This window comes from Amblyraja radiata, chromosome 8 (genome assembly GCF_010909765.2).
Source record: "Amblyraja radiata isolate CabotCenter1 chromosome 8, sAmbRad1.1.pri, whole genome shotgun sequence".
NCBI lineage: Eukaryota > Metazoa > Chordata > Chondrichthyes > Rajiformes > Rajidae > Amblyraja > Amblyraja radiata.
Window position 1 is genome coordinate 16,095,179 of NC_045963.1, and position 26,385 is coordinate 16,121,563.

Below are 26,385 nucleotides of genomic sequence, written 5' to 3' on the forward strand. Positions count from 1 at the left end.
ATAAACAGAAAATAATAATTATTAAGAGAAAATAAACAGAGTGCAGAATATAATGTTACACATGCAGAAAAAGTGATATGTAAAACCAGATAATGTTTTCTTTTTAATTCAATTTCCAATTTAATCCGAGAACATTCTCTGGAAGCTATTTTAACTACTTTTACATTGCCATTCAATTCTGGAGATTAATTAGTCTTCTAAAAGAAATCAGCCACAAAATGTGATTGGTGCTTCAAGGGCGCAAGAAGAGAATTTGGGAGGAAAGTGATGAGAGGTTAGAGTGAACTTTTTTTAAATTTTATATTATGTATTGAGTCGGCGCGGCCTTGTCGGCTCCGGAAGCCGCGGTCTCGAGTAAGGAAGCGGCCGTTCCAGGGTTCCCATGCCGCTGAGAGGACTCTCCCGACGCCGGAACATCATCACCCGGCGAGGACGGCCTGGAACATCGGGCCTCCGTAGAGGCAACTGTGGAGGCCTCAATAGGCCCGACTATGGGTGGACATTGGGGATGGGACTTGACTTTGTGCCTTCCCCCATGATGGGAACCATTGTGGGGGGATGTTTTTATGTAAAAGCTATTTATTATTGTTATGTTTGTATTCTTTTTTATGTGCTGCATTGGCAAAAATAATTTCACTACATCTAGGTGTATGTGACAATAAATCAACCTTTGACCTTTGACCTACTAAGTTTACAAATCTGCTGTGTTGCTGCTGCAAGTAAAAATTTCATTGTCCCATTCCAATACATCTGACAAAAAAACACTCTTGACTCTCGTGACTCCTGACTATGTTTAACAAACTATGTTAGTGCAGAGTGCGTAGGAAAGAACTGCAGGTGCTGGTTTACATGGAGTCTGAAGAAGGGCCTTGACCCAAAACTTCACCCATTTCTTCTCTCCAGAGATGCTGCCTGTCCCGCTGAGTTACTCCAGCATTTTGTGTCTACACATGTTAGTGCAGAATTCACTTTTAATTATGCAGTTTTCCTTGTGTACCAATATCTATTGAACTAGATCTGAGATGAATAACTTTTGAACTCTGTCCTGTCGTCACCAAAGTAACAGGTGGACTTAGAATGTTGGTCTGTGGCAAAAACTGTCAACTCTCCACCCACATCTGAATTTGTCAAAACTTACCTTGGAATAATTTTCTTAGCAGTATTTCGAGGAACTGCTAAGATCCTTTGTAGTATGGCACAAAAGATTCTACCCACAATGAATGCTTTCCAATAGGTTGCACTCACAGAAGACTTCACTTGCCTTTTATTTTTCATGATGTCAACACTATTTCATATTCCCATTTGGAAATAACTTTCCTGTTGCTGCACAAGACCCTGCACACAGGGACCAATGTGTTGCAGTATTTTAGTTTGTATTTTCACATGGTATGCAATATTTAGCCCTGGGAAAGATAATTAGCCTGATGAGACTCTTCTTTTTCACCATTTTACCTGAGGTTCATTCAGCTGCTAATCTAGATTCCCTGGTGGATGCCATTAGATCAAGGTTTTGTCTACCCTTTCATCTGTGATTCCATAGTAATATTTTTTTTTAAATTACAGGTCCATACTCTCTGGTACTCAGGCCAACATTTAATTCTTGACATGACTCAAATAAATTATTTGTCAGTATCTCATTTGTGGTGATTTCCCAAATACACATTAACCATCATGATTCTTGTATCACAGCTGGGAGTACACTAAGTGCTGTGGTGTAGCCCTTGAGAAGCTGGCTGAAATGATGGTAGATCTTTTTTTCATTTTTAGTCACTGCACAGCTTTGGTTTTCAACCTCTCTTACAAAGGATATCACCCTTCATTTTTACTATATACCTCCTCAGAATTCTGTACACTTTAATTGAATTTCTCCTCAGTACCTTTATTACAAATGGAAACAATTCCAAGCTGGTAGATCATTACTCTTATCTACATATCCTAAGACCTGTCAATATTTTGCCAGATCGTTTCTGTGCTCACTCTACTATTAATCTTGTTCTGTGGTGTGGTGACCAGAACTGCACACCGTACTCTGGCTCTGCCTATGCAGTTCTGTATGGGTCTAGTATGACTTCCCTTCTCATGTTCTGTGCCTCAGCCAATAACAACAAAATAAAATTCTGTCAAACCTCCTAATCAATTTAGCTTTCTGTTGCACATACTGAGCAAATACACTTCAAGACCCCATTGTTCCTCATCACCTATTAATCACCAATTGTTGTGCATTCCTTCTTTGGGTCACACTTCTCAATGGTTGTTGATGGGGAAAGAACAATATGCATTACCCTCAAAGATGAATTAATTTGATATAATGGGGATTGTTCAGGGAAAGCAGCCAAATTGTTTCATTGGTAGTTATGTGCATGAAGAGAAACTCAGAACTGATGTTTTCATTAGCCCAAAAGAAATGTTCAGAGGAAACTTGATCTGAATTTTCCAAAGCTGAATTAAATAGAGAATGGAAATGCAAGAGGCTATTCAACTTGGATCGTGTGAAATTAGATCAATGTAAATTCAACAAGCTTTAGGAAAGCCATTCTCTTAGGAGGAATGCTTTTCCACAGATTGTCCCTCTTATGGAAACAGACTCTGGCCTGGAGTAGTTAATCCTGTGCTAATTAACATCTTTGAAAATAGCTAGATGGTATTTAGGAATGTAATTTAGGATTACAGAGAAATATACATGTAGAGGTAATCAAATGTTCTGAAGAAAACGATCAAGTCCACTGGTTTGTGGTTTTTGCAGAATATTAGACAAAAACATTATATGTAGAAGGGATTCATGGAACAAGATTATTCATTCATCATAAATTAATTCTTGAAAGGAGACTATTGCAATGTTTGCAGAATTTTAAAATATAAATACATAATTACATAATTATAAACTCCGCATGAGACAGTTATAAAGCAAATCTGAATTGAAAAAATGTGATATTTTATGACTGAATAAAATATTTGGAGACTTCTGTGACTGCTCGTCAATTTAAACTGATAGCTGATAAATCTCAAGAGGCTAATGACCTAAATCCTGGAGATTTTCAAATCAGCTACAGAAATAATGGATGCTATGATTATTTTCCAAAATTCCATGGGTTCTCAAAAAACTTTCTTGTAGATCGGAGGATAGGATTGTAGGACACAGTGGGGTATATTTGGTGTTGCTGCCTGCACAGCTTCTGCCACCTGGATTTGCACCTGATCACCATGGCTGTGCAAGTGGAGTGCACACATTCACCTTGTGATAGTGTGAGTTTTTCTCGGTGCTCCTGGTTCCTCCCACATCCAGAAGACATGCTGGTATGTTAATTGGGCTTCTGTGAATTGCTCCTCATGTTGAGGATTAAGAGGGCAATGGTGCAGAAATTGGTGGGCATATATGAGAGAATAGGGGGATAAAGTGGGATAAGATTGGGACTGGTGGAAGTATTCTCAGAGCCGGCAGAGGCCCCAGCAACTTCCTTGAATAACACATCTGAAATGTGTTGCGACTATTTAAGAAAGGTGTAAAAATGAAATGAGGAAATATTGACCTTTCAACGAAGTCAGTTTGGGAAAATCCTGGAATCAATGACAAAGATTAATGATAAAAGACCTGAAAATATTGACATGATTGAGTGGAATCATGAAAGGCAAACTACCTTTATCAAATTCTGAGAGCGAGTGGACAAGGGGTACTTGTGTGTTTAGAAGATTTTAGATAAGGCCCCACACAGGAGGTTAGAGCTCATTGAATTAAGGGAAATACAGTATGCCAGCACGAATTAAGACTGTTGACAGATAGACAACATGTGTCAAATTAACATGCTCTAATTCGTGGCCAGCAGAGTCATAAAGTCATACAGCATGGAAGGAGGCCACAGAACCCAACTCAGTCATGTGGGCAAAGAAGATTTACGAGGATGTTGCCAGGATGAGAGGGTCTGAGCTACAGGAAGAGGTTGAGTAGACTGGGATTCGATTCCTTGGAGCGCAGGAGGATGAGGGGTGACCTCATATAGGTGTATAAAATCATGTGAGGAATAGATCAGGTAGATGCACAGAGTCCCTTGTCCAGAGTAGGTGAATCGAGGACCAGAGAATAGGAATCTGAAGGGATCATAATTTTAATTCTGATTAGATTTGCATGCAACCGTGACTTTCTAGACAGGAGGAGGCTGTCCTCATTGCAGGAGGACTCATAATTGAAAAGGCTAGATTTTCTCACAATTGTATCCAGGATGAACAGGCGACTTGAATTTCAGAAGGCTGACAATTCAATTCAATTCAACTTTATTGTCATTGCACAGATACAAGTATGGGTACAACGAAATGCAGTTTAGCGTCTGTTCGTAGTAATAGTGCAATATAGAAATAAAAATACAGAATAAGCAAACAATGTGGACGGAGAGACTGGAGAAATCTATCGGCGGGACTCCGAGTTCAGCGATGTGATAGTGTTGTTGAAGAAGCTGTTCCTCATCCTAATTGTACGAGACCTGAGGCTCCTGTACCGCCCCGATTCCTTGCCGTTGATGACTTTTAGCAAGGAGTCACGAGGTCTGGTTATGAGAATCGCCACAATCTTGTTCTGCCGTGGGTGGATGGATAATTCACTGAAGCTGATAGTATGCCACTAGAAAGTTAAAATCCCTTTCCCCTTATCATCGTAAAACCTGGCCAGGAATTACATAATATATCTCTTTTCCGATTGTGAGCACCAGAATTGTGGGGGTTTTTTGGCATGCTCGACTACAATTGGTTGAGATTGAAAGTGGCATCTCCGCTATTCACTTTAAACATGTCTGTTATTTGACTTTCATTCTTTATACATTTGTATCACAGATTTTCCAGTTTCTCTGTGACACTGAGTACTAATAAAACCCCTTTTGTGCCTACATCATTACTTAACCAATCCATATGTGTTTTCTGCGTCTCTTGTCCCACTTTCTTATATTTAGCTTTTGGTTGTTTTAATTGATTTAGATATCAAGCACATTTATGTGGATTAGATTAATGGGAGTGAAAGCACAATGGAAGATGTATTTGGTTGTCAGAGGGAAATCTTTCCAGCTGTGTGGCATTGCTGCAACAGTCCCTCAGTGCAATATCCTGAGCACAACCAATTTTTGCCTCAGAAGGCAATGGAGGCCAATTCTCTGGATGCTTTCAAGAGAGAGTTAGATCGAGCTCTTAAAGATAACGCAGTCAGGGGATATGGAGAGAAGGCAGGAACGGTGTACTGATTGTGGATGATCAGCCAAGATCACATTGAAAGGGCCGAATGGCCTACTCCTATACCTATTGTCTATTGTCTGCTTCTTCAACGACTTTCCTCCATTTACGTTCAATTTGAACCTTGCAAATGCTCGAAGGTTCCTCACTTATTAATCACAACGGGTATATATGTTCTAGTTCTCATTCATTAAGCTAGGATATACATGAGGAGATTTGTTGGTGTTAAGTCTCTTACATTCCAGGATACTATAGAAACTAGTCAGCACTGTCATATCCTCGAAAGGAGAATATTCATACAATATCTCTAAGTTATCTTCTACTTCATTTTGTAAGTAGTTATTTTAAAATTTCCATTGTGTTCACAAGGTACTATTACTTCAGTGATTGGGCTGCATAAAGAAGATTTATGAATTTTTTCACTGATTATGAATTCAAATTTGCAAAAATAGCATTAATCCAGACAGAATTGTACTGACTAGAATGTCAGCCCAGATCAGCAAGTTCCTCTCACTTTATTTGATTTCATAGTGATTCAAGTTATTAGATATTGGTCTTGCTGTTCTGCTATAGCTTCTTTGTTCTACAGATCTCGGGGCAGCGACTCGTCACGCGCTGAACTCTCCTCATAAGTTCTGCAGCTCCGTTCCGCTACCGCTGAACTTTCTCTTCACATCCGGCGCAGCTCGCGGAGTCCCTTTCAGAATGGCAGGCGGTGACTAGTGGGGTACCGCAAGGCTCGGCGCTGGGACCGCAGCTATTTACAATATACATCAATGATTTAGATGAAGGGATTCAAATTAACATTAGCAAAAATGACACAAAGCTGGGTGGCAGTGTGAACTGTGAGGAGGATGCTATGAGAATGCAGGGTGACTTGCACAGGTTGGGTGAGTGGGCAGATGCATGGCAGATGCAGTTTAATGTGGATAAATGTGAGGTTATCCACTTTGGTAGCAAAAATAGGGAGGCAGATTATTATCTAAATGGTGTCAAGTTGGGAAAAGGGGAAGTACAATGGGGTCTGGGCATCCTTGTTATTCAGCCAATGAAAGTAAGCATGCAGGTACAGCAGAGTGAAGAATGTGAATGGCATGTTGGCCTTCATAACAAGAAGAGTTGATAAAGGGGCAAAGAGGTCCTTCTGCAGTTCTGCAGGGCCCTAGTGAGACCACACCTGGAAATTCTGGTCCCCTAATTTGAGGAAGGACATTCTTGCTATTGAGGGAGTGCAGCCTAGGTTTACAAGGTTAATTCCCGAATTGGCGGAACTGTCTATATGCTGAGAGAATGGAGCGGCTGGGATTGTATACTCTGGAGTTTAGAAGGATGAGAGAGGATCTTATTGAAACATATAAGATTATTAAGGGTTTGGACATACTTGAGGCAGGAAACATGTTCCCGATTTTACAATTCTATTCTACAATCGATAAGTTGAAAATCTCACTGCAAATTATTTTTGGGAACCCCATCAATGTTTATGTCATTTGGAGGAGTTTTCTTCAGCGTTTATTTTCCAGAGTAAAATGAAAATCCTGTTGAAAAATAGAAATATATTTCCCAAAGATTACAAAAGCACCTAGGAATGAATGTAAAATTGTTTTGTTGATAGTTCTGAGGGAAATATAGGACTACATCCTTTTATTCCATATCTCACAAGATTTCTCTACTGCTACCCAAGATCAGCCACCAGGTGGCTTCTGAATTGATCTCGGGTGGGAATGAAAATTCAATATAAGCAAAACACATTTTCTCCTTCCTCTTCAGTTACATTTGTGAATGATAAGTAGTCAGCAGCAGTTTCTCAGTGTGGCTTCATAAGGCAATGATGGAATTAACAACTGGGAGGAGTGTATACAATTTGGTGTGCAAGAAAAGGTCTGGAGGAGATTGCAGAAGTAGGGAGGGTGAGAATATCTATATAGGGAATTAAAAATAAGAATGGAAATTTGAGTATCAGGTGAGTGTTTACTGGTATGAATGTAGATCAGCAAACACCTCATGCAAATTGAGACAGTAGGATGCAGAGTTTTCAATGAACTAATTTGTACAGAGTAAAATGTAGGAACGTGTTGGAGAAATGAAATCTGGAGGTGGTGAAACATAGAAACATAGAAAATAGGTGCAAGAGTAGGCCATTTGGCCCTTCGAGCCTGCACCATTCAATATGATCATGGCTGATCATCCAACTCAGTATCCTGTACCTGCCTTCTCTCCATACCCCCTGATCCCTTTAGCCACAAGGGTCACATCTAACTCCCTCTTAAATATAGCCAATGAACTGGCCTCAACTACCTTCTGTGGCAGAGAATTCCACAGATTCACCACTCTCTGTGTGAATGCATGGTTGATGGTGTCAGCAACAGGTAAGGTGAGGTAAAGTGATGTAGGTCATAGAGGTGAGGTATGTCACAGAGGTGAGGTAAGATGAGGCAGGTCGCAGAGGTGGGAATAAGTAGTCCTAATCTATGGTCAGAAAGTTCATTCTGGAGTACAGCCCTGTATTTTCCAGAGTGAGGACTGGAGCTGTTGACAAGGAAATAAAGTTTTTTGGCAATGAACAAAGGCTTTGGCCTTCCTAGTATGTTGATTACACCTCCATTAATCATAAATTTTGTTTATTCCATAGACAAATCTACAATGGTTCTAAGTATTCTCCTACTATGAATGATTAAATGAATTAAACATTTCTGAATATATACTGTGACGCACATAGTGCATGCTTCTAATTGTTATTCCAATGGATTTGAGAAGTTTGACAATTGCAAGAAGCAAGTGGAACATCTCGCTTTACTTTGCAGATACAAATTTGCATGTGAAGCATCTTTAAATTTAAACGAATTATATCATCTGTAATTTATAGCTGAGCTGATGCTTTCTCTGTTTTTGTGAAACTGTTGCTGATAGATATTTGCAGTGAAAAGGTTTCTATAAATTAATTTGTTGGCTAGTTTTCGTTTAGGTGGGATGGTAAATGAACAATTTATTGGATGGTTCAATGTAAAAATATGTTGACTTGTTCTAAAAATTATCACAGTGAGAAATCCATCACCCAGCTTCAGCAACAAAAAATAACTTGCTTATGTTCACATGTGCTAACAAATCACAGAGACTAGGTGGCAAACTAATAGTCAGAATTAATTCGTGCCAGACATTAGTCATTAGATTTTCTGACTTCATCCATACGCCAGATGTCAGAAAAATTCAGAATTAGATGTTAACTTTAGATTTGCATTGAATTTTGAGCCAAAAGCAAAATATCTAAGATGATATGAAAGAATATAATTGAAAATGTAGTAGTCGGATTTAATGTTACTAGCTAAAATTGTTATCATCAACTTCATGCAAGTTCAGACAATTTAGGTTTGAGACAAAAAGAGTCTTTATTCTCATTCATCAGAATAGCTCTCAGCCTCTGAATTTGTTTTGTCTATGGAACATTTCTTCCTCCTTTGATCCTATTTGTACTAAACTGCATACCAGTTTGTGGCCTTCGTTTTGGCTTTCATCAGCTCTCACCTCAGGAAAACTCAATTAGCCCTTAAGTTTTTGTAAATCAGTCCGACTAACAATCTTCCTTCATTTGCCAAACTCATTGAAGACATGTCCTTGCAAGATTTGTCTTAATGTTCTGGTAATTAAATAGATGAACCTTTTCTATCAGATTTCTGCCACAGTCATAGTTATACAACAACCTCTCCTGCTTTGCATTTGAATTGTTTTGTTGTACTTGAACCATCGGTTATTCTTATCAGCTCATGAGAAAGCTGATGGCATCACATTTCTCCTGTATCTCAAACTCTCTTCTCACTCAAGTAATCTTTGCCTTATGCTCTGATGAAACACCTCAGGGGTCTTCTTATGTTAAACGTATTATACTGGACAGTGGGATCAATGTGGAGAATATTAATATGCAAGGTCAGTTTGAGATCAAGAAGGAGGTGGTTTTGGGGCACTTGAAGAGCATTAAGGAGAACAAATCCCCAGGGCCTTATGGCATATATCCCAGGTTAGTGTGCCCCGGTCCCACTTAGGAAACCTGAACGGAAACCTCTGGAGACTTTGTGCCCCACCCAAGGTTTACGTGCGGTTCCCGGAGTTTGCAGGTGGTTGCCAGAGGTTGCAGGTAGTGGAAGCAGGTAGGGAGACTGACAAAAACCTCCGGGAACCGCACGGAAACCTTGGGTGGGGCGCAAAGTCTCCAGAGGTTTCCGTTCAGGTTTCCTAAGTGGGACAGAGGCATAAGAGAGGCAAGAGAGGAGATTACAGGGAACCTGAAGTTGATCTTTGCAACTTTTCTAGCCACAGGTGAGTTCCCAGATGAATCCAGAGTAGCCAACATTGTTCCTTTGTTTAAGAATGAAAATCGAGAATCCAGGAATTTATATGTCAGTGAGCCTCATGACAGTGGTAGGGAAACTATTGGAGAAGATTCTTCGTGATAGGATTACTGTCATTTGGAAGACAATGTCCTAATTAGGGACAGTCAACGGGGCTTTGTACATGGCAGGTCATGTCTTCCTAACACCTGAATACTTAAGATCCCTCTGTATATCAGTATTATTAAACATTCAGCCAATTGCTATACTCTCCTCTTGCACTTGACATCCCAAAGTGCATTGCGTCACATTTGTCTGGGTTAAATTCCATGTGCCATTTCTCCATCCATATTTTCTACTGAGTATATCCTCCTGTTTTCTTTGACAAACTTCTTCACTGTCGATTTTCATGTCATCTGTAAGCTTACTAATTAGACTACCTGCATTCACATCCAACTCATTAGTATACATCACAGATTGACAGATTAAGCAACTGAAGGCTTGTGACCAATGGTGTTCCATAAGGATAAGCACTTATCCTTGTGGAACACCACTGGTCACAGGCCTCCAGTTGGAGAAATGTCAATCTACCACAAACCTCTGTCTGCCAGCCATGTTGGAAACCCTTACGAACGTCACTAAATAACGTTTATGATTTTTCTCAGTACTTGTCTTCAGTATGCTTTTGCCAGCCTGGTATTTCTCCAGTGACTGGAATGTAGATGATGAAGGGATGCTGATTTGCAATGTTGTTAATGAGCTTGGAGAATTCATTCAAGCAGCTCAGAGCTTAGAAAACCTAGAATCAGAAAACATCATTTGCTATGAGTGCCAGCAGACTCGGTTGACATTCAAAAGTCAAGGGTGTTTAATTGTCATATGCACAGGATGTGAACAGGAACAATGAAATCCTTGCTTGCTGCAGCTTTACAGGCATGTATTAAATGCAACAACAACAAAAATAAATATACAATAACATGTCAGTTATTCTAAGCAAACTAGACCAAGATAGTGCAAAAACCAAAGTAGGTAAAGCAACCATAGTACTGCAAAATCTGTAGTGGTTTGGTATGGAGGTAGGATTGTGGTTTGGGTTGTGTAGAGTGGTTCAAGAACCAGAAGGATAATGGGAAAAAGTTGTTCTTGAAGCTGGTGGTAATAGTTCTCAGACTCCTGTGCATTCTTCCCAATGGTGGAAGTGAAACTAGAGCGTGGCCAGGGTGTCATGGGTCTTTAATGCTATTCGCTGCCTTCTTGAGGCGATGCTCGCTATAGATTCCTTTATGGTGGGGAGGTGAGATCCCACAATGTCTGCAATGGTATAAGGGCAGCATTCACAATGTCCACCACTTTCTGCAGCCTCTTTTGACTGTGTAGACAAGTTATCAGGAATATTCATGGACATCTGTGGCCTCCTCATATGCTAATTTGTGATTGCCTCCTGCTATAAGATTACTATCATCCCAGTTGCCAAAGAAAAGCAAGATAGCTAGCATGCCTTAATGTTAACCATTCGGTGGCTGTGACATCCACCGGGTTCATAGCAGATGCCATCTCCCAGGCCCCTACACTCATCCCTAGATGACAAAGACACCACCATCAGACTCCTATTTATTGGCTTTGCTTTACCTTCAACACCATAATCCCAACCAAACATCTTCAAAGTCCTGGATCTAAGTTTCCACCCCCCCCCCCCCCCCCCTCACTAAGCAACTGGATCCTTGACTTTCTGACCCATAAAACCCAATCAGTTAGGATAGTCAACAGGTCATCCTCCATAATAATTCACAACAGCTGTGCCCTGAAAAAAAAAAACCTCAACCCTTTGCTGTACTTTTTACACTCACAGCCAAATTCTGCTAGAACTCCACTGACAAGTTTGCAGATGATGCCATCATAGTAGGCTGTATCTCGACGATGATGAGACAAAGTACGGGAAGGAAATTGAGAGCTTAGTTTCAAGGTGTCAAGACAACAACTCTCCCTCAGCAAAATGAAGGAGCTGATCAATAACTTTATGGGCTTGTCCAACTTAGGCCAATTTTTAAGCAACTACAGGCGACTAGTTTGTTGACACATGTTTGCCGGTGGTCACCGGGAGTAGTCTCCTCAGTCGCGCAAAAAATTGTAGCGTCATTCTGGTCACCGCTAAATTTTCAACATGTTGAAAAATTCTTGGCGACAGTGGGTTTGACGCCAATGAGCTTAGCTTCACGTAGGTGCTGTCGTAGGTTGTCGCCAGGATGATGTAGGTTGTTGCCATTTTTTCGATGACCTGCTACGACTATGACAGTTGCCGGCAGTTGCCTAAAAAAATCGCCAAGTGGGACAGGCGCATTAGGAAGTAGGGTGGAGCACTCACTCCAGCGTGTATAAATGGTGCTGGTGAAGATGGTTGCGAGCTCCAGGTTCCCAGGTGTAAATGTGAAGGAGGAAAAGGGGAATCAAGGGTTAATGCGTATGTGACCAGGAGCTAAGTGTTGAAACATGGCGTAACTAAATAGCAGAATCACAGAAACTTGAAAGGCTTACCTTAGGCTGCTAGCTATGGACTAATAAAGGGGAACCGATAGACCAGGGGAAATAACATCTGGACAAAGGACGCGGAACTGATATGAGACTAGGGAAGTGAGACATGAACAGAGAACTACAGAATATAGATAGGTCCATATGTGGCCATGTTGGAGCTGACCATAGGGAAAATTGTGATATTGTAAGTAACTGATCTAAAGACCACATGCAGGACTGTTTGTAGTCGGTAATTATCATCCAACTCCTGACCGTTTGTAAGGCCGTTGGTGTTGGGTAACTGAACTCGTGATCACCCACAGGGCCCCTTTGTTCAATGTATAAATATGCTGTTGAAGTACTGTCAGTGAGTGTGTCTACAAGAGACTATCAGTATGCGAGCATATTGGTTGTAACTCTCCCACTCCTGCATGCAAAATAAAGGATCATGTTTCTAATGACATTTGACTAATGTGTTCTGTTGTCTCTTAGAGAACTTTGACATAAATATCACCAATGATTTGACCCAGTCGAACCACATCAATACGGCCAAGGTAGCACACCGACGGCTCTACCTCAGAAGGCTAAGGGCAGCACAATGGTGCAGTGATAGAGTCGCTGCCTTGCAGCACTGTAGACCAGGTTCAATCCTGACTACAGGTGCTGTCTGTATGCAGTTTGTGCGTTCTCCCCAAGACCATGTGGGTTTTCTCCGGTGCTCTGTTTTTTTCCCACATTCCAAAGATGTGTATGTTTGTAGGTTATTTGGTTTACATAAATTATCCCTAGTGTGTAAGATAGAACTAGTGTATGGATGATTGTTGGTCGGCGTGGGTTCGGTGGGCCAAAGGGCCTGTTTTCAAGCTGTATCTTTAAACTGAACTAAACTAAATTCAGCATGTCCCAATACTCTTACCAATTTCTACAGAAGCACCATAGAAAGCACCATAGGCTGGTATGTGACTACACAGCCTTGGACCGCAATAAATTGCAGAGTTGTGAATGCAGCCCACACCATCACATAAACCACCCTCCAAGGTCTCATTGATTCCATCCACACTGCCCACTGCCTTGGTAAAGCAACCAACATAATCATTCATACCTCGATCATTCTCTATTTTGTCTTCACCTATTGGGCAGAAGATATAATAGCTTGAAAGTACTTACCACCAGATGCAAGAGCTGCTTTTTCCTGCTGTTATTAGACTATTGAACAAACCTCTCATATGCTAAGGATGTATTACCAATCTTCCAATCAACTTTGTTGTGGAACGCACACTTGTTTGCATTTATACTTTCTCTGCAGCTATATATCGAAGGGCAAATAATTGGATATATTTCATGCTAATTTGAAACGTTGTGTCCTTGTCTCCAAAGCAGCTTTATCTGGTCAACTGTATTCAAATATTGGATGATTGCGTCTCCTCCCACTGTATCTTTAACATGAGCCTTGAAGACATCCTACCCGAATAGTGAAAGGCTTGGATAGAGTGGATGTGGATAATATGTTTCCACTAGTGGGAGAGTCTAGGACGAGAGGTCATAGTCTCAGACTTAAAGGATGCTCCTTTTGGAAGGAGATGAGAAGGAATTTCTTTAGTCAGATGGTGGTGAATCTGTGCAATTCTGTGCCACAGAAGACTGTGGAGGCCAAGTCAATGGATATTTTTAAAGCTGAGATTTATTAGTATCAGAGTCAGAGTTATGGGGAGAAGGCAGGAGAATGGGTTAGGAGGGAGAGGTAGATCAGTCATGATTGAGGCGGAGTAGACTTGATGGGCCGAATGGCCTAATTCTGCTCTTATTACTTATCACCTTATGATCCCCTACCCCATTTACTTGCAGGAACATGAGTTCCCTTCCCTCCAAGACCTTCATTGCTGAATCTAAAATTCAGCATACATCTCCCACAGGTGTCCAGTTATGGTTATCAGCAATTTGCTGAGTGTTCTTGAATGATTGGCACTGTCAGATGCAGGTAAAAAGAGTGGCAACAAGCTTTATTTACTACCAGCTGTTTAGAGCTGGTGCTAGTCACTCATGGAATGTGTCCCATGGTGATGCACTAAGACAATAAACAGAATAATTAACATTGGCTGGTTTGCTGATGTCATAATATACAAATAGCATGAGTTTCTTTCAAGTCCTATATTGCGTCAGATCGGTGTGGATGAATTGCGTATTGTGACCCAAAACCTTTTGTTTCTCGAGCTAACCATTTTACTCACCAAGAGAAGCAACAGCAAAAGGGCTAAAATGATGGAAAATAATGACTCCACTGGTTAAGTGATCCAAGTCCACAAAAAATATATGGTAGTCATGGCGGTGGGTGATAGACGTGATTATCCTGTATCATGAACAGGCCATTCAGTCTATCACCTCCAAGCCGACCAGTGTGCACCCATTGATGTTAATCCCATGTTCCATGTACTTGGCCGATAGCTTTTAATGTCCTGGCCATTCATGTGTTCGTCTGGACACAAATGTTCTCAACAACTCTGCTTCTACCATCTCTCAGGTGATGCTTTTCAGGTACTCTCTATTCTCAGAGTGAAAATGGTCACCCTCGAATCCCCAATGGATTTATTTTCCCTTGCCTCAAATCTATGACCTCTGGTTTTCTCAACTTCTGATAGTCTATCCTATTGATGTACCTCAGTCATGTTCTCTCTTAATCTCTTCCGTTCCTGGAAAACACAGACCTACCCTCTCCAGTCTCACCTCATGACTGAAATGCTCCATCCCAGATACAATCCTGGCGAATCTCCTCTGCACCCTCCTGAGAGCTATTACATTATTCTTATTGTGCGGTAACTAGAACTGCATGCAGTATTCCACCTGAGGTCTGATCGATGAGTTATTTACAGTTAAAGCCTAATCTCCATACATTTTTATTCAGTGCCCTAACTAAGGAATGCAATATCCTACATGCCTTCTGAACCACATTATCTACCTGTGTTTCCAGGTGCTTTGGACATGCACACCAAGGTCTTTCTGTTCCCCAATACTCCTTAGGACCTTGTCATTCATGGTGCATGTCCTAGCTTCATTAATACTCCCAAATACACCACCTTTATCAGGAGCAACGCAATGCTATCACTCAATAAGACTATCCTTCACACTATCAGCATCTCTACCAGTCTTCAGGTCATCCATCTTAGTGATCATGCCTCCTACATCCAAATGCAAACTATTCACATATATTACCAAGAGCAAGTGTCACAACATCGATACCTGTGGAACACCACGCCATAGATACTCAATCACAAAAGCTACCTTCAGCATTGTTTCTTATTGCCCAGTATTAGTTTCCTATAGATCCTACCCGTTTGGACAAATTTCCTGTGTGGATCCTTGCTGGCCTCCTTATTGAACACTATGTAAATAACATTTACTGCACTGTCCCCATTAATCTACCTTGTTAACACCTCACAACATTTTAATCAGATTGGTCAGACTAAATGTGTTCTTGACAAAGCCATGCTGTCTTTCTGGGATTAGTCCCTGCTTTTCCAAGTAGTCATTAACCCTGCCCTCTGAATGGTTTCCAATAACATCCCCACGACTGACACAAGCCTAACAGGTCTAACAGTGCCGGCTTTCCCCTGCCACCCTTGAAAGGATCAGATTTGCCATCCTCTAGTCTTCTGGTACCTTGCTTACCCTCAACGAAGATTGAAAGATTTCAGTCAGTGCTGCAATCCATCTCTTCCCTTGCTGCGCATAGCAGCCTGTGATAAATCTCACCTGGGGGACGAAGGCACTGAGAACCTCCTTTATTCATGGAGAGCTGCACTAGAACTTCACCTGCCCCTTCACTGAGTTCTCCAGCTGTTTTATTAGTGAATATCAGTGGGAAGTAAAGTCGCTTATACCTTCTGACTACTAGCTCAATTTTAAAGATGAAACTTTTGAATTTATTTAGTGGGAATATGGAAGAATTGTACAAGTTTAAAAAGGAGATCCTGTCTTAAAGTGTGTTCAATGTTGAAGAAAGAGAACAGGGCAAACAAGTAGGTATAATGAACAGTGCTCTAGAAAACATTGATTATAGCTACAGTAACAAAAAAAACCCAGTAATAAATGAATAGTGAACATTTGCAACCACGGCCGTTTTTAAATGTTCTGATATTGCTGTTAGCAGAATATCAAAGCTCTGGAGCAGCCAGTACAAGACTTCTGTGAACTGGGTGATAAAGGCTTTCAGTCCCCTCAACCAATTGGATTATGAAGGGTACAGATTTTGAACCATGTATTTTGGAAAAGGGAATTCATTATTGAATGAAAGGTTAAAGCTGAACTGAATCTAAAGAAACCAAGGTGTGAAAAAGAGTAACAAATAAAGAAATGATTAATAATATTCCGAAAAGGCTATTTAAACTGGAATGACTTGAAATAATGTTTAAGAGTTATAAAGTGACACGAGATGGAGAGGCTATTATGCTCATTGTGCGTCTGTTTTGTATGGTGGTTTTAGTTATACCTTCGACATATGCCAGAAAGTTTGTAAACGTGAATCTAGAGCCAAATAGAAGGATACTGTTACGAAGTGAGTGTAAAAGTAATACAAACTAATTTGTCACACCATTGTTTATCATTATTTCCACTGAGCTCCGTCCAATTTACCCTTTTCTATGCAGACTAAAATGATACATTAGTTTTCAAAAGGCTGATTTTTCTCCCTATCACATTTTGTCTTTGTTCAGTGAAATGACATCATTGCTTGGTTTACCTATCTCTTTTTTCTCCTAAATCATTAATATGTTTTGTTGTCGCAGAAGGGAATCCGTATCAATCCAGTCTCATTGTTATATCTGCTGTGATGATGTAACTTCCCAACCCAGACAACAAAAGGAAACTCGATGGCGGCAAATATCCAGGACCTAATAAGACATTTCCCACACATCAAATGTTGGGATTGTGTCAATGGACCTAAGCTTGATGCATGATGCTGCATTGGTTGTTCTTCTGAAAGTCAACATGATCCCTTGCTTCCAGCAGGAAAACCAATGTCAGTGTTAAGATGCAATATGCTATTGCAAAGAACAAACCAATTGGCATTTTGCCCACTCCCCCTCCATAGTTTCCATCACGTGAGGCACACATAATACAGATATCATTATCAACAATTAATTCAGATAAAATAATCTCACAGTACTTTCAAATGGGCTATGGTATAATTGTATAAATTAGCCAAATATCTTCCTCTATGATGTTTGCAGCCAAATTCAAGTGTCTAAATGTAGGTTTGTCCAACTGAACTTTGTTTGCATAGCATCTCTTCTGGGCTCTGCCCCGACATACTTCTACAATTGGAATACAGGGTATTGTATTTGCTTGAAATTTGCAGTAAAAGAGGAAAAGCTGGTAGCACGTGGCAAGTCTATCAGCATCTGTGAAAAGTGAAACTATGAATGTTTCACTTCAAAGATGAAAGGTCTTTAACCTGTAACGTTAACTCTGTATCTTTGAGGAAATGCTTAACTGATTGTTGAAACAGTCTCTCTGAATCTGATATTTAAATTGATCTGCTTTTCCCACCCTCTGGTGAGGAATGATAAGGCTTTAAGTTTGCAATTGTGTTGACATGTGTTAACAATACATTTCCAGCTGGAGAATGTAAACCTGCTTGTGTTCTCAAAATGGTGTCAACAACAAGTGAATGTCATGTTCAGTTAAGTGCAAAACATTGATTTGTACTTTTATCCATTGTGGCTTGATGAGCAGTAGCTTCAATAGAGGATATGGATCTTTCTGTATTGAGACAACAATGACACTATTTTAGTGCATCCAAAAAGAAGTTGAGAAAACCTGTAATTAAAACTGATATATTTTTTCTCAGTTTTATTCTCTCATCTGCCCAGCTTACCCTTGAGCAAAACTGCGAAATGCAGATGGCACCACTCAACCTTAGATGGAGTGAACGCCACTTAATGTAATGTAGTTGACTGGACAGTGCTTCTTCCTCTTTCCCCTCTTCCCCACGGCCAGTACACACCCACACTTAAACCTGGACAGACATGGAGTACTTAAGGGGCTCCACAGCTGAAAAGCTCCTGACAGCTAACAATACCAGAGTGGAAATTCCTCCAGTTGTGAAAACTATTGATGATTTTCACAGTTTATGTCTCTAACATACACAGGCAATTAAAACCTAAACAACATTAAATGGGGTTTTTCAAGTAATCTCCCTTCCGTTTTGCTTCCTTATATTTGTCTTTAGTTCTCATGTAAATTAATGGGTTCTTCAATGGCAATTTTTCTTCTATGTTCCACAGTAAATCCAGCGCTTCTGGATATAATATTACAAAACTGCACATATGGGATTTACTCAATGGCTGAACTCAATGGTTCCAATCAAAATAATAGGCAGAGTTGCTGCCTTCCGGCACCAGAGCCCTAGTTAGATCTTGATGATAGGTGCTGTCTGTGTGGAGTTTGTACGTTCACCCTGTGACAACGTAGGTTTTCTTCGGGTGCTCGTGTAGGTTTGTACGTTAATTGGCTTCTCAAAATTGTCCCTAGTGTATAGGATAAAATTAGTGTACGAGCGATTGTTGGTCGGCGTGGGCTTGGTGGGCCAAAAGGCTTGTTTTCATGCTGTATCTCCAAACTAAACTAGACTAAAAGGCAGCACGATCCTGCGCACAATGCTGACACATGCCAACCTGCAAGTATTATTTACATTAACACGGTTAAAGCACATATACAACCATTGTAATCTCATTCTGTAATGTTGATTGTTATGAATATTGTAGCATCTCTTGATGACATGACATTTCATGACTTCACAAACATGATATGTAGATAGTTTGTTGTTTGCTTTTTCCGTTTGGCTGAAAAGTTAAGTTGTGGCCAGCAGAGGACCCAATACCTCTTTTTTCCAATAATCATCAAACAGATCAGGCAAGAACTCAAATATCCTTTCATTATCAGCTCAGAAACAACAAGCACCCCTAATATTCATCTGTTTTAGATTTTTTTTTAAATTAGGTTTTACATTAAAAAGTGCATCAGAAGTACCGAGCCAACTAAAACATACAAAGTTCAACTGAAGTTTCCATTTTGTCTGTTACACAGCAGTATTAGAAGTATGAATATCAAGACTGCTCTTTCATTTCAGCCAACTATACCAATTTTCTTATGCTTTATTTCAACCAGACTGTTCATTTGCACTAAAGTCAGCTAAAAGATAATTAGAACATACAAAGCCACATTTAAAAAAAAATCATTATATTTAAATACATAACAAGGTGATTGTATTCGGTCTTGATCAAGTGCCACACATTAGAAAACAATGGGTATTTTGAATTAGTGCAGAATTACCAGCATGTTGGAAGAGAGATAAGGTTGAGTGGTTAATTCACAGACTGGAAAAGGCTGCAAATCAATGTACAGATTTGTTTTGGGGGAAAAGTTAGTTGAGCTACAGTATATATTTAATAAAATTAGTTCAAAATTAAAATTTCATGGTACAACAGCTGAGTGGTTGAGTTACCAGACTCTCATCTGGAGCTCTGGACTATTGATCTAAAGACAGTTCAAATCCCTCCATGGTAGTTGTGAAAGTTACATTTATTTGGGGAATCTTTTCAAAAGAAATAAAATCCAATTAATTTGGTCATAAAAAGTAAATAAGAAAGCAGATATTAGATTTCTCCTCTGCTTAATGGAGTGTTTTAAAGTACTCTCTATTTATAATCAGTTGCTCATTCCACTTACAATAAGAGTTTAAGAAGACATTAACGAGATGCTCCACTCACCTGACAAGAGGTCCTCTGGTCTTTTCAGTGGTTCGTCCATGTCAATGTCAAAGTAAATAAATTGCTGGGATGTGAAGTAAACTCTGAATTTCAAATTGACTGTGTGCTACAGCAGGAGGAAATGCTTTTGAGTCCAACACATCAAAATGTAGGTTTGTTTCAATCCAGGGATGATCTACCTGTATTTTTAATAAAGTTTAGTCCCAGTGCTCATATCTAGATGTATTCCCACTAGAGCCCTTGACACGCTATTGTGTTTTCCAGAGCATGGCTTAAAAGGACTGTTTTAAGTTTGCGCACTGTTGAGCTTAAATACTGAGAAACATACTGAATTTAGAAGATTAAGAGCAAAAAAAATAAATGTCATTGTCAGGGCTCAGCAGACATTTAGTTTTGCTTCAGTTACAGTATATGTGATTGAGAAGGGATTCTGCTTCACACCCTGGAGCAAATGTATTAAATTCAACTTAGATATAGTATTGCAGACATTAATGTTGACCTGGTCGGCCTCCTTGTTGTGGTTTTATTTAGGATGAAATACAGCAAATACATGAATTTGCAGATTTAGTGTTTTCTATTGCACGTCAGTGCAAAGAATAACAATACCTCTGGGAGACTGTTGATATGGCAAACACCTGTCAAGATAAACACACCTTTCTCAGGAGAGATTCAGTTCGGCAGGATCCATGTAGAAAAGATACAAAACAATAAAGGGGGATTTTTAAGAAACAGTTTTTAAGAAACAGATTTTTAAGAAGTGAACGGAATGTCTTTTTTTTAATCCAAGGGAAATGTCTTTCAGTGATGTATCCATTTTATTACTTGCATTGTCTGGCACTGTTTTAGAACTGAGTATTTGATTATTTGTTATTTGAAGGGGCGAGAGGTGTGTGTTTGTGCAGATGGTTGTGCAAATAGAAGATCACCAAAGATGATGGAGGAGTAGTTAGTGTCGAGGCATGTTTAGTAGCTGGGGATTGAGCACCTGGTGGACCGTGCGGGGAGGTTCCTGACCAATCACAACAGTGGCTGCCTTCGTTCAAAAAATATAAAGGACTGATGATGTTGGGATCTCTGAATTGTCTTCCTGGGGGAGAATGAGCATTTTCATTTCATGATTTGACTATGCTGTACGTGTAAGAAAATAGTGCAAGTGAACATTTTAAGTTTTACACCCTTCAGTTTCACTGTAGTATTTGCACGTCTTTGTTTCCTTTTTAAGTAAAGGCACCATTAAATATCCCAGAGTATTTCAGTTTCCCTGTTTTAAAATAGGCTCTTCCTCTGCAATGCATCCAAGCTTCAGCGATTTGCTGTTTAGAGACTGCAGATTTGCATAGCCTTCTCACCAGCATGGTCTGTTCCAGGTCCTTTCATAAGTGTACACAATTCAGTGAGGAATATCCTGTGCCATTATACTCTCTACCCTGACTTCTGTGTTCGGATTGGAGCGCAGGTTATTTGTTGGGTGCTTTGATCTCACACAGTGCTGTGCTGTGTGTTACATTTTTTTTCCCCAGCCTGTAACTGGATTGAGGAAGCATTTTAATTTCCCTTACAGCATTGTGAAGTGCCATCCTGTAAATTTTAAATGATGTTGAATACCCAGTGGAGGATGATGATGTGCCTTATGTAGGGAAAGAGAAAAAAACCTCAGCCTTCTCAGTCTTGGATCTATTGGAGTATTAACAGACAAGAACCTGGTAGCTACTGCTGGAAATGCAGGTAGTTATGTTTTTCTAGCCTTGAACAGACTCACTGCACAGACTGGATATTTAAAATATGCTGTGGATTTCCTAGCAGAAGAGGACAGCAGTGATAGAAAACTGTGAGGCAGACTTGAAATGATGGGCTGTGTACAGCTGTGACATTTGTTACATGGGGGATGCAAATCTTTTTCTCAGGGAGCATCATGAACCCGAGAGCAACAGTGAAGTCCAGCATTGAAACTATTACAGCCTGTGTTCATTTGGCATTTTGGATAGTTCTTTTGACTTTCAGCTGTATTTTTGGTGTGTCATGGAGTTCTTCGAGCTTAGGTGCAGCTCACCATAATCACCATTTTCATGGCAGCAAACACCAGTCAGTGCCTATTGCTATATACAGGTCGCCTGCCTCACTGCAAAGAGGACATGGTGGGTCTTTGCTTTTTACTTATCTTCTAATTCTTCATTTAACTGCTATTTTAATGTAAAGTCTGCACTTGAAACCTCGTGAGTTTAAGATAAGTTTTGCGATTGCCAGTGATATAATCTCATTGTTAAGAAGCTGCAAGTAAAAATATTCTAAATCCAAAATATGTAATTGTCTTAATTGAGCTGATACTCCACAATCAGTAGCATCTTAATATTGAAGTGTTTTGATTTGCATTTTATAAAAAATGATTCATGTATGTAGAAAAAGAGAAAACTTAAAATTGCTGTTCATATTCTATACCATTTCACTATCATCCTTTGTTTTCTGTTTTATAAATTTGTTTTATAAATTTAGCTCAGAGTTTGACATCATGGCAGTGGAAATCTCAATTACCCACATTTAATCATTATTTAGAAATCTATTTTAAGGATGAAATAGTGAATTGTTCTGAAATTCACTTCTCGCAGTTTCTACCTATTCAAGTTGGTAATGCCATCCTGAAACAACAATATTAGTTAAAACCAGAAACTAAGAAGATCTAAGTGTTCCTCACTCTGTCATTATACATCTTGGTGCACTTTGTGAATGTTGGAGCATCATTATTTTTTCCCTATTCTCAGACTGTCAACTAAAATAACTGACTACACAATGCACCGCAGCTAGTATTTTTCAAAATAAATGGAAACCTAATGGCTGTTTAGTTCCTGCAATTTAAAATAAAATTGAATGAAAGAGAGAATGCACATAATTTTAAGCCGTGCTGCAATCGACCTGCTCCCACGATCTGAGTTTAACGGCAGCTGAGACATTGGCTTTCTTTCACCAGTGAAACATGCAGCTGCTGATTGGAATATATAGGTTCATCCTTCTTCATTTTCTCTTCATTCCATGCCTCATTTAAAACATCATCCCATGTCACTGCTGAGGTGACAAAACAGATCTTATGCTTAACCTTTGCATACTTGCACAGGTTGACCCTGTTTGGATGATTAGACATTAGAATCTAATTTGATCTTTGTTATTGAGTACACTTCTTGAATGACAAAAAAGCTTAACAAATGTGAAATTAATATTTTTAATAAGGACTGTCCCTCATGGATTTCATTTTCCAAATTATTTCACATAGCTTAAGATGTGCAATTTAATACGTATATATGTTTACATTTTTAACTGTCAGTGTATTGAAATGCAGGTGATATTCAATAAAACGAAAAAAATATATATATTTTTTAAAAGTTATAGTTTAACCATCCTAAAGCATTAACATATTATAATTTATATAAAAAGCATCACCAGTGAAATACAGGCAATTTTAGTGCTCTTTGTCTTGCATGCTGCCTTTTGTGATTTATTTTATATTGTCTATAACATTCTGCCTGCAATGTTTCGGCAAGATATGTAGCCTTTGATGTTGTCGGTAGAAAATCTACTCCAATGTTAGCACAAGCGGAATAATGTTGGTAGATTTTTGATAAGCATCTGAATACAACCTACAATGCCCTGAAATGAACACAAGACTCATTTGTTAAACTAAATAAATAACGGCACTGTATTTTTACATGCCTGTGACTGTACTCCCTCCTCAACCATTAAAATAACTATTGTATATGACAGGTAATTAATGGCTATTAATATTTTTAGTTTTATACATTTTTACAGATCATGTTTTCTGTTAGTAATTGATTTTAGGGACAATTATTTTTAAAGATGGAATAAATAACACATTGATAACAAGGTATCTTAATGTGCCCAGCAGCATTTTTACCAAAATGGCAATTTATCATTTTTAATATGTTCAAGATAAGGTTGGTACAGATTTAAAGTCCAGAAACATTTATTTGTTTAGCATATGATTATAGATGTCACAACTGAACTAATGACTCAGCTCTGTAAATAAAATTGCATAAGTTCTGCATTTCTCTGGTCATGCTGATTGTTCAATTTGATCATGATAATCTGAACTGGAAATATTTGTAGAGCAATACTGTTTTTAATTTCTCTGTTTGCCATGTTTGTTATATCCCATGACTGGGGAATTTCCCCTTTAACTCTTTCCAGTACTTTAACTAGTTAAGTGAAGAAACTGAATTTGTCATTTAAAGTGTCATTTTGTTATGTAGATTTGAAAGTTAGCTTGAGAGAAGAAGAATTATTGGAATTATGGTGAATTTGATTATTTTCTTCTGTTAGGCAATAAAAGAGAGACGTAGAAATAACTAAATATAAGGAGATGCATATATGGAGATTTTAACATGAATGGAAAGCTTTTAATTGTCCTCCATTGTATGTTAGCACACTGCCAAAGATTAATATTGTTACAGATGTCATGAGATAGAGGCAAATAGCCTCATATATTTTAAGCATTGTGTGCAATGCTGTGCCAGTGTGTTGATGGTTTGTGTATGGCATCACATATGGTCATTATACTGGTGATTTGCTTCATGACATGCTTGATCATTTCATTAGAATTGTAACATATAATTCTGGTTATGCATTTCCTATCTTTTTGGCCTGGTGTTATATTGAATTATAGGTCTTAGCGTGACTGTTGAGATATTAATCTTATAAATTACCAAATTTTGCATTTTGCCATTAACATTATGAAGAAGGAGATTGTACTGCACAACTGTAAATATATTATTATATTAACATTCTTAATATCTTTCTAATGGAGCCATTGCTTACCTTTTGAGCTCTTGTGATTTGATTTGACTGTGTCTTCTTTAATGGGGCACCAGAATTGTGCAAAAAGCATATTTTGCCTTTTATAATCTAATCCAGTTCTTAAAGAAATGTGACTGATGTAATCTCCTAAAGTTACCTAGATTTTCAAAATAATATATGTATTTCAGTTTCTCTAACTCATTCGGTATCTGAAAGTAGAATAAATCTGGAACATTACAAAATGTTCTGAAATCAATGCACAAAAGAAATGAACTCTTTGCAATAATGCTACTCCTAATCGATAGATGGGCAACCACAGGTTCCTAAATTCAAATCATTGCCCTGGCCCCTGACTGTTATTCAATTTCACCGTTTTTCAGTGGTCAGGATTTTCTCATTCATTTCCATACCACTAGAGGGTGTCTTTTCCAGCAACGACAACACAAGGGAGAGAAGTGCTTGCAGATGTCCTACTTAAATTAGCACTGTTCTCAGCCAATCATAAATTAAGCCTGACAGCAGATCCCAGTAAGAGACTGGATGTGTGAGGTAATTCAAGATGGGAGTGGTGGATTTCAAATATAAGAATAGTGTTCTGGGGAAAAGAATAAGTGAACATGCCTAACCGTTCGTTCCACGTTGCTGCCTCTCAAAATGCACAAAAGATTAATATATTCAGTAACAATTTTCAAACCCGAAACTTAATTACTATTTGCTCACTTTAGCTTGCATTACACAATTACCTCCTCAACATTCTGTGGCACATTTGGGTATATTTTTTTTTATCAGCAGTCCTGAATTGGACATTGACCAAACAAAATATCACTATTCGATTTACTTGAAATAAATGTGAGATTTTTTTGATTACTTGTTCAATCTGCTTTCGTTTTTTTCCAATGGTTATTAAAAAACCAAAGCAAAAGAACAAAGACCATTAGCAAAATACTCCACATTGACAATAGCAAGGGAGAAGGGGCGGCAAATGCGATAATTGTGCTTGTGTTTCTAATGTCTAAACATGGAGGGTATTTCACAGGTATGAAGGAAAAATAAATAGATGTTTGTTAGGAGTTAGGATCTGGTAAGTTTAGTTATGATTTCAACATAGAAGCGATGTAGAGAGGAGAATGCATTAGAAAAACAAGAAGCAAAATTCAGAGACCCATTATTGATAAATAGAGAGATGGGCGAGGTTGATAAGCGGAGAGGATATTGACTGAATGGGAGAGCATTATTTCAGTTGATGGGGTGTGTTTTACTGTTCTGTCCCAGAGGGCAATATAAATTTGAGAGAATTCTGCATGAATTGTGGTGTTGCTGGAGAAAACTGCACTGTGGTCATTCCTACTTTAATATGAGGTGTTGTGCTTTTCCACTGAAGTGGAAATTATTTGAAGTAGAACAGGGCACTTCTCCTGGTGTACTGGAAACATTGTCTTTCCCTTGACAGTTATCATCAAAACAAATTAACTGGTCATTAATACTGCTGGCTTAGATGCCACCTTCCTGAATGGCTGCTGCATTTGCCAATGTAACCACGATTAAACTTCAAAAGCAGATTAACCAGTGGCAAGTGTTTTAGAATTAGAACAATCCCAGGTCTGAAAGATTCTGTGAGTGAAGAATAACTAATTTGGTGTCTTTAAAAAAAAAAACCCCCAATTGGTTGGACTTACAAAAAACACTGTTATTTTAAGAACTGAGAGAAGCAAGATATGAAATGTTCCACTGAAGGGCATCATTGAGATCAAGATATATCATGTGAGGATTAGAATTGTGAGAAGGGA

At 39.0% G+C, this 26,385-nt stretch overlaps 1 protein-coding gene across 35 annotated transcripts in view; it reads left to right on the forward strand.

Annotated features, from left to right (window-relative positions):
• The window catches only part of nrxn1 (neurexin 1), a 1,413,544-nt gene that overhangs the window by 979,724 nt on the left and 407,435 nt on the right, over positions 1–26,385 (forward strand). For 2 of the 35 annotated variants that reach the window (XM_033025270.1, XM_033025271.1), the window contains exon 1: positions 21,121–21,933. The exons of the other annotated variants lie outside the window; for them this stretch is intronic. In XM_033025270.1, coding sequence (XP_032881161.1) covers positions 21,684–21,933 — 250 coding nt within the window. In that variant the 5' untranslated portion in view covers positions 21,121–21,683. Of the gene's footprint in view, positions 1–21,120; positions 21,934–26,385 lie in introns of those variants that run through there. 35 annotated transcript variants of the gene reach the window in all.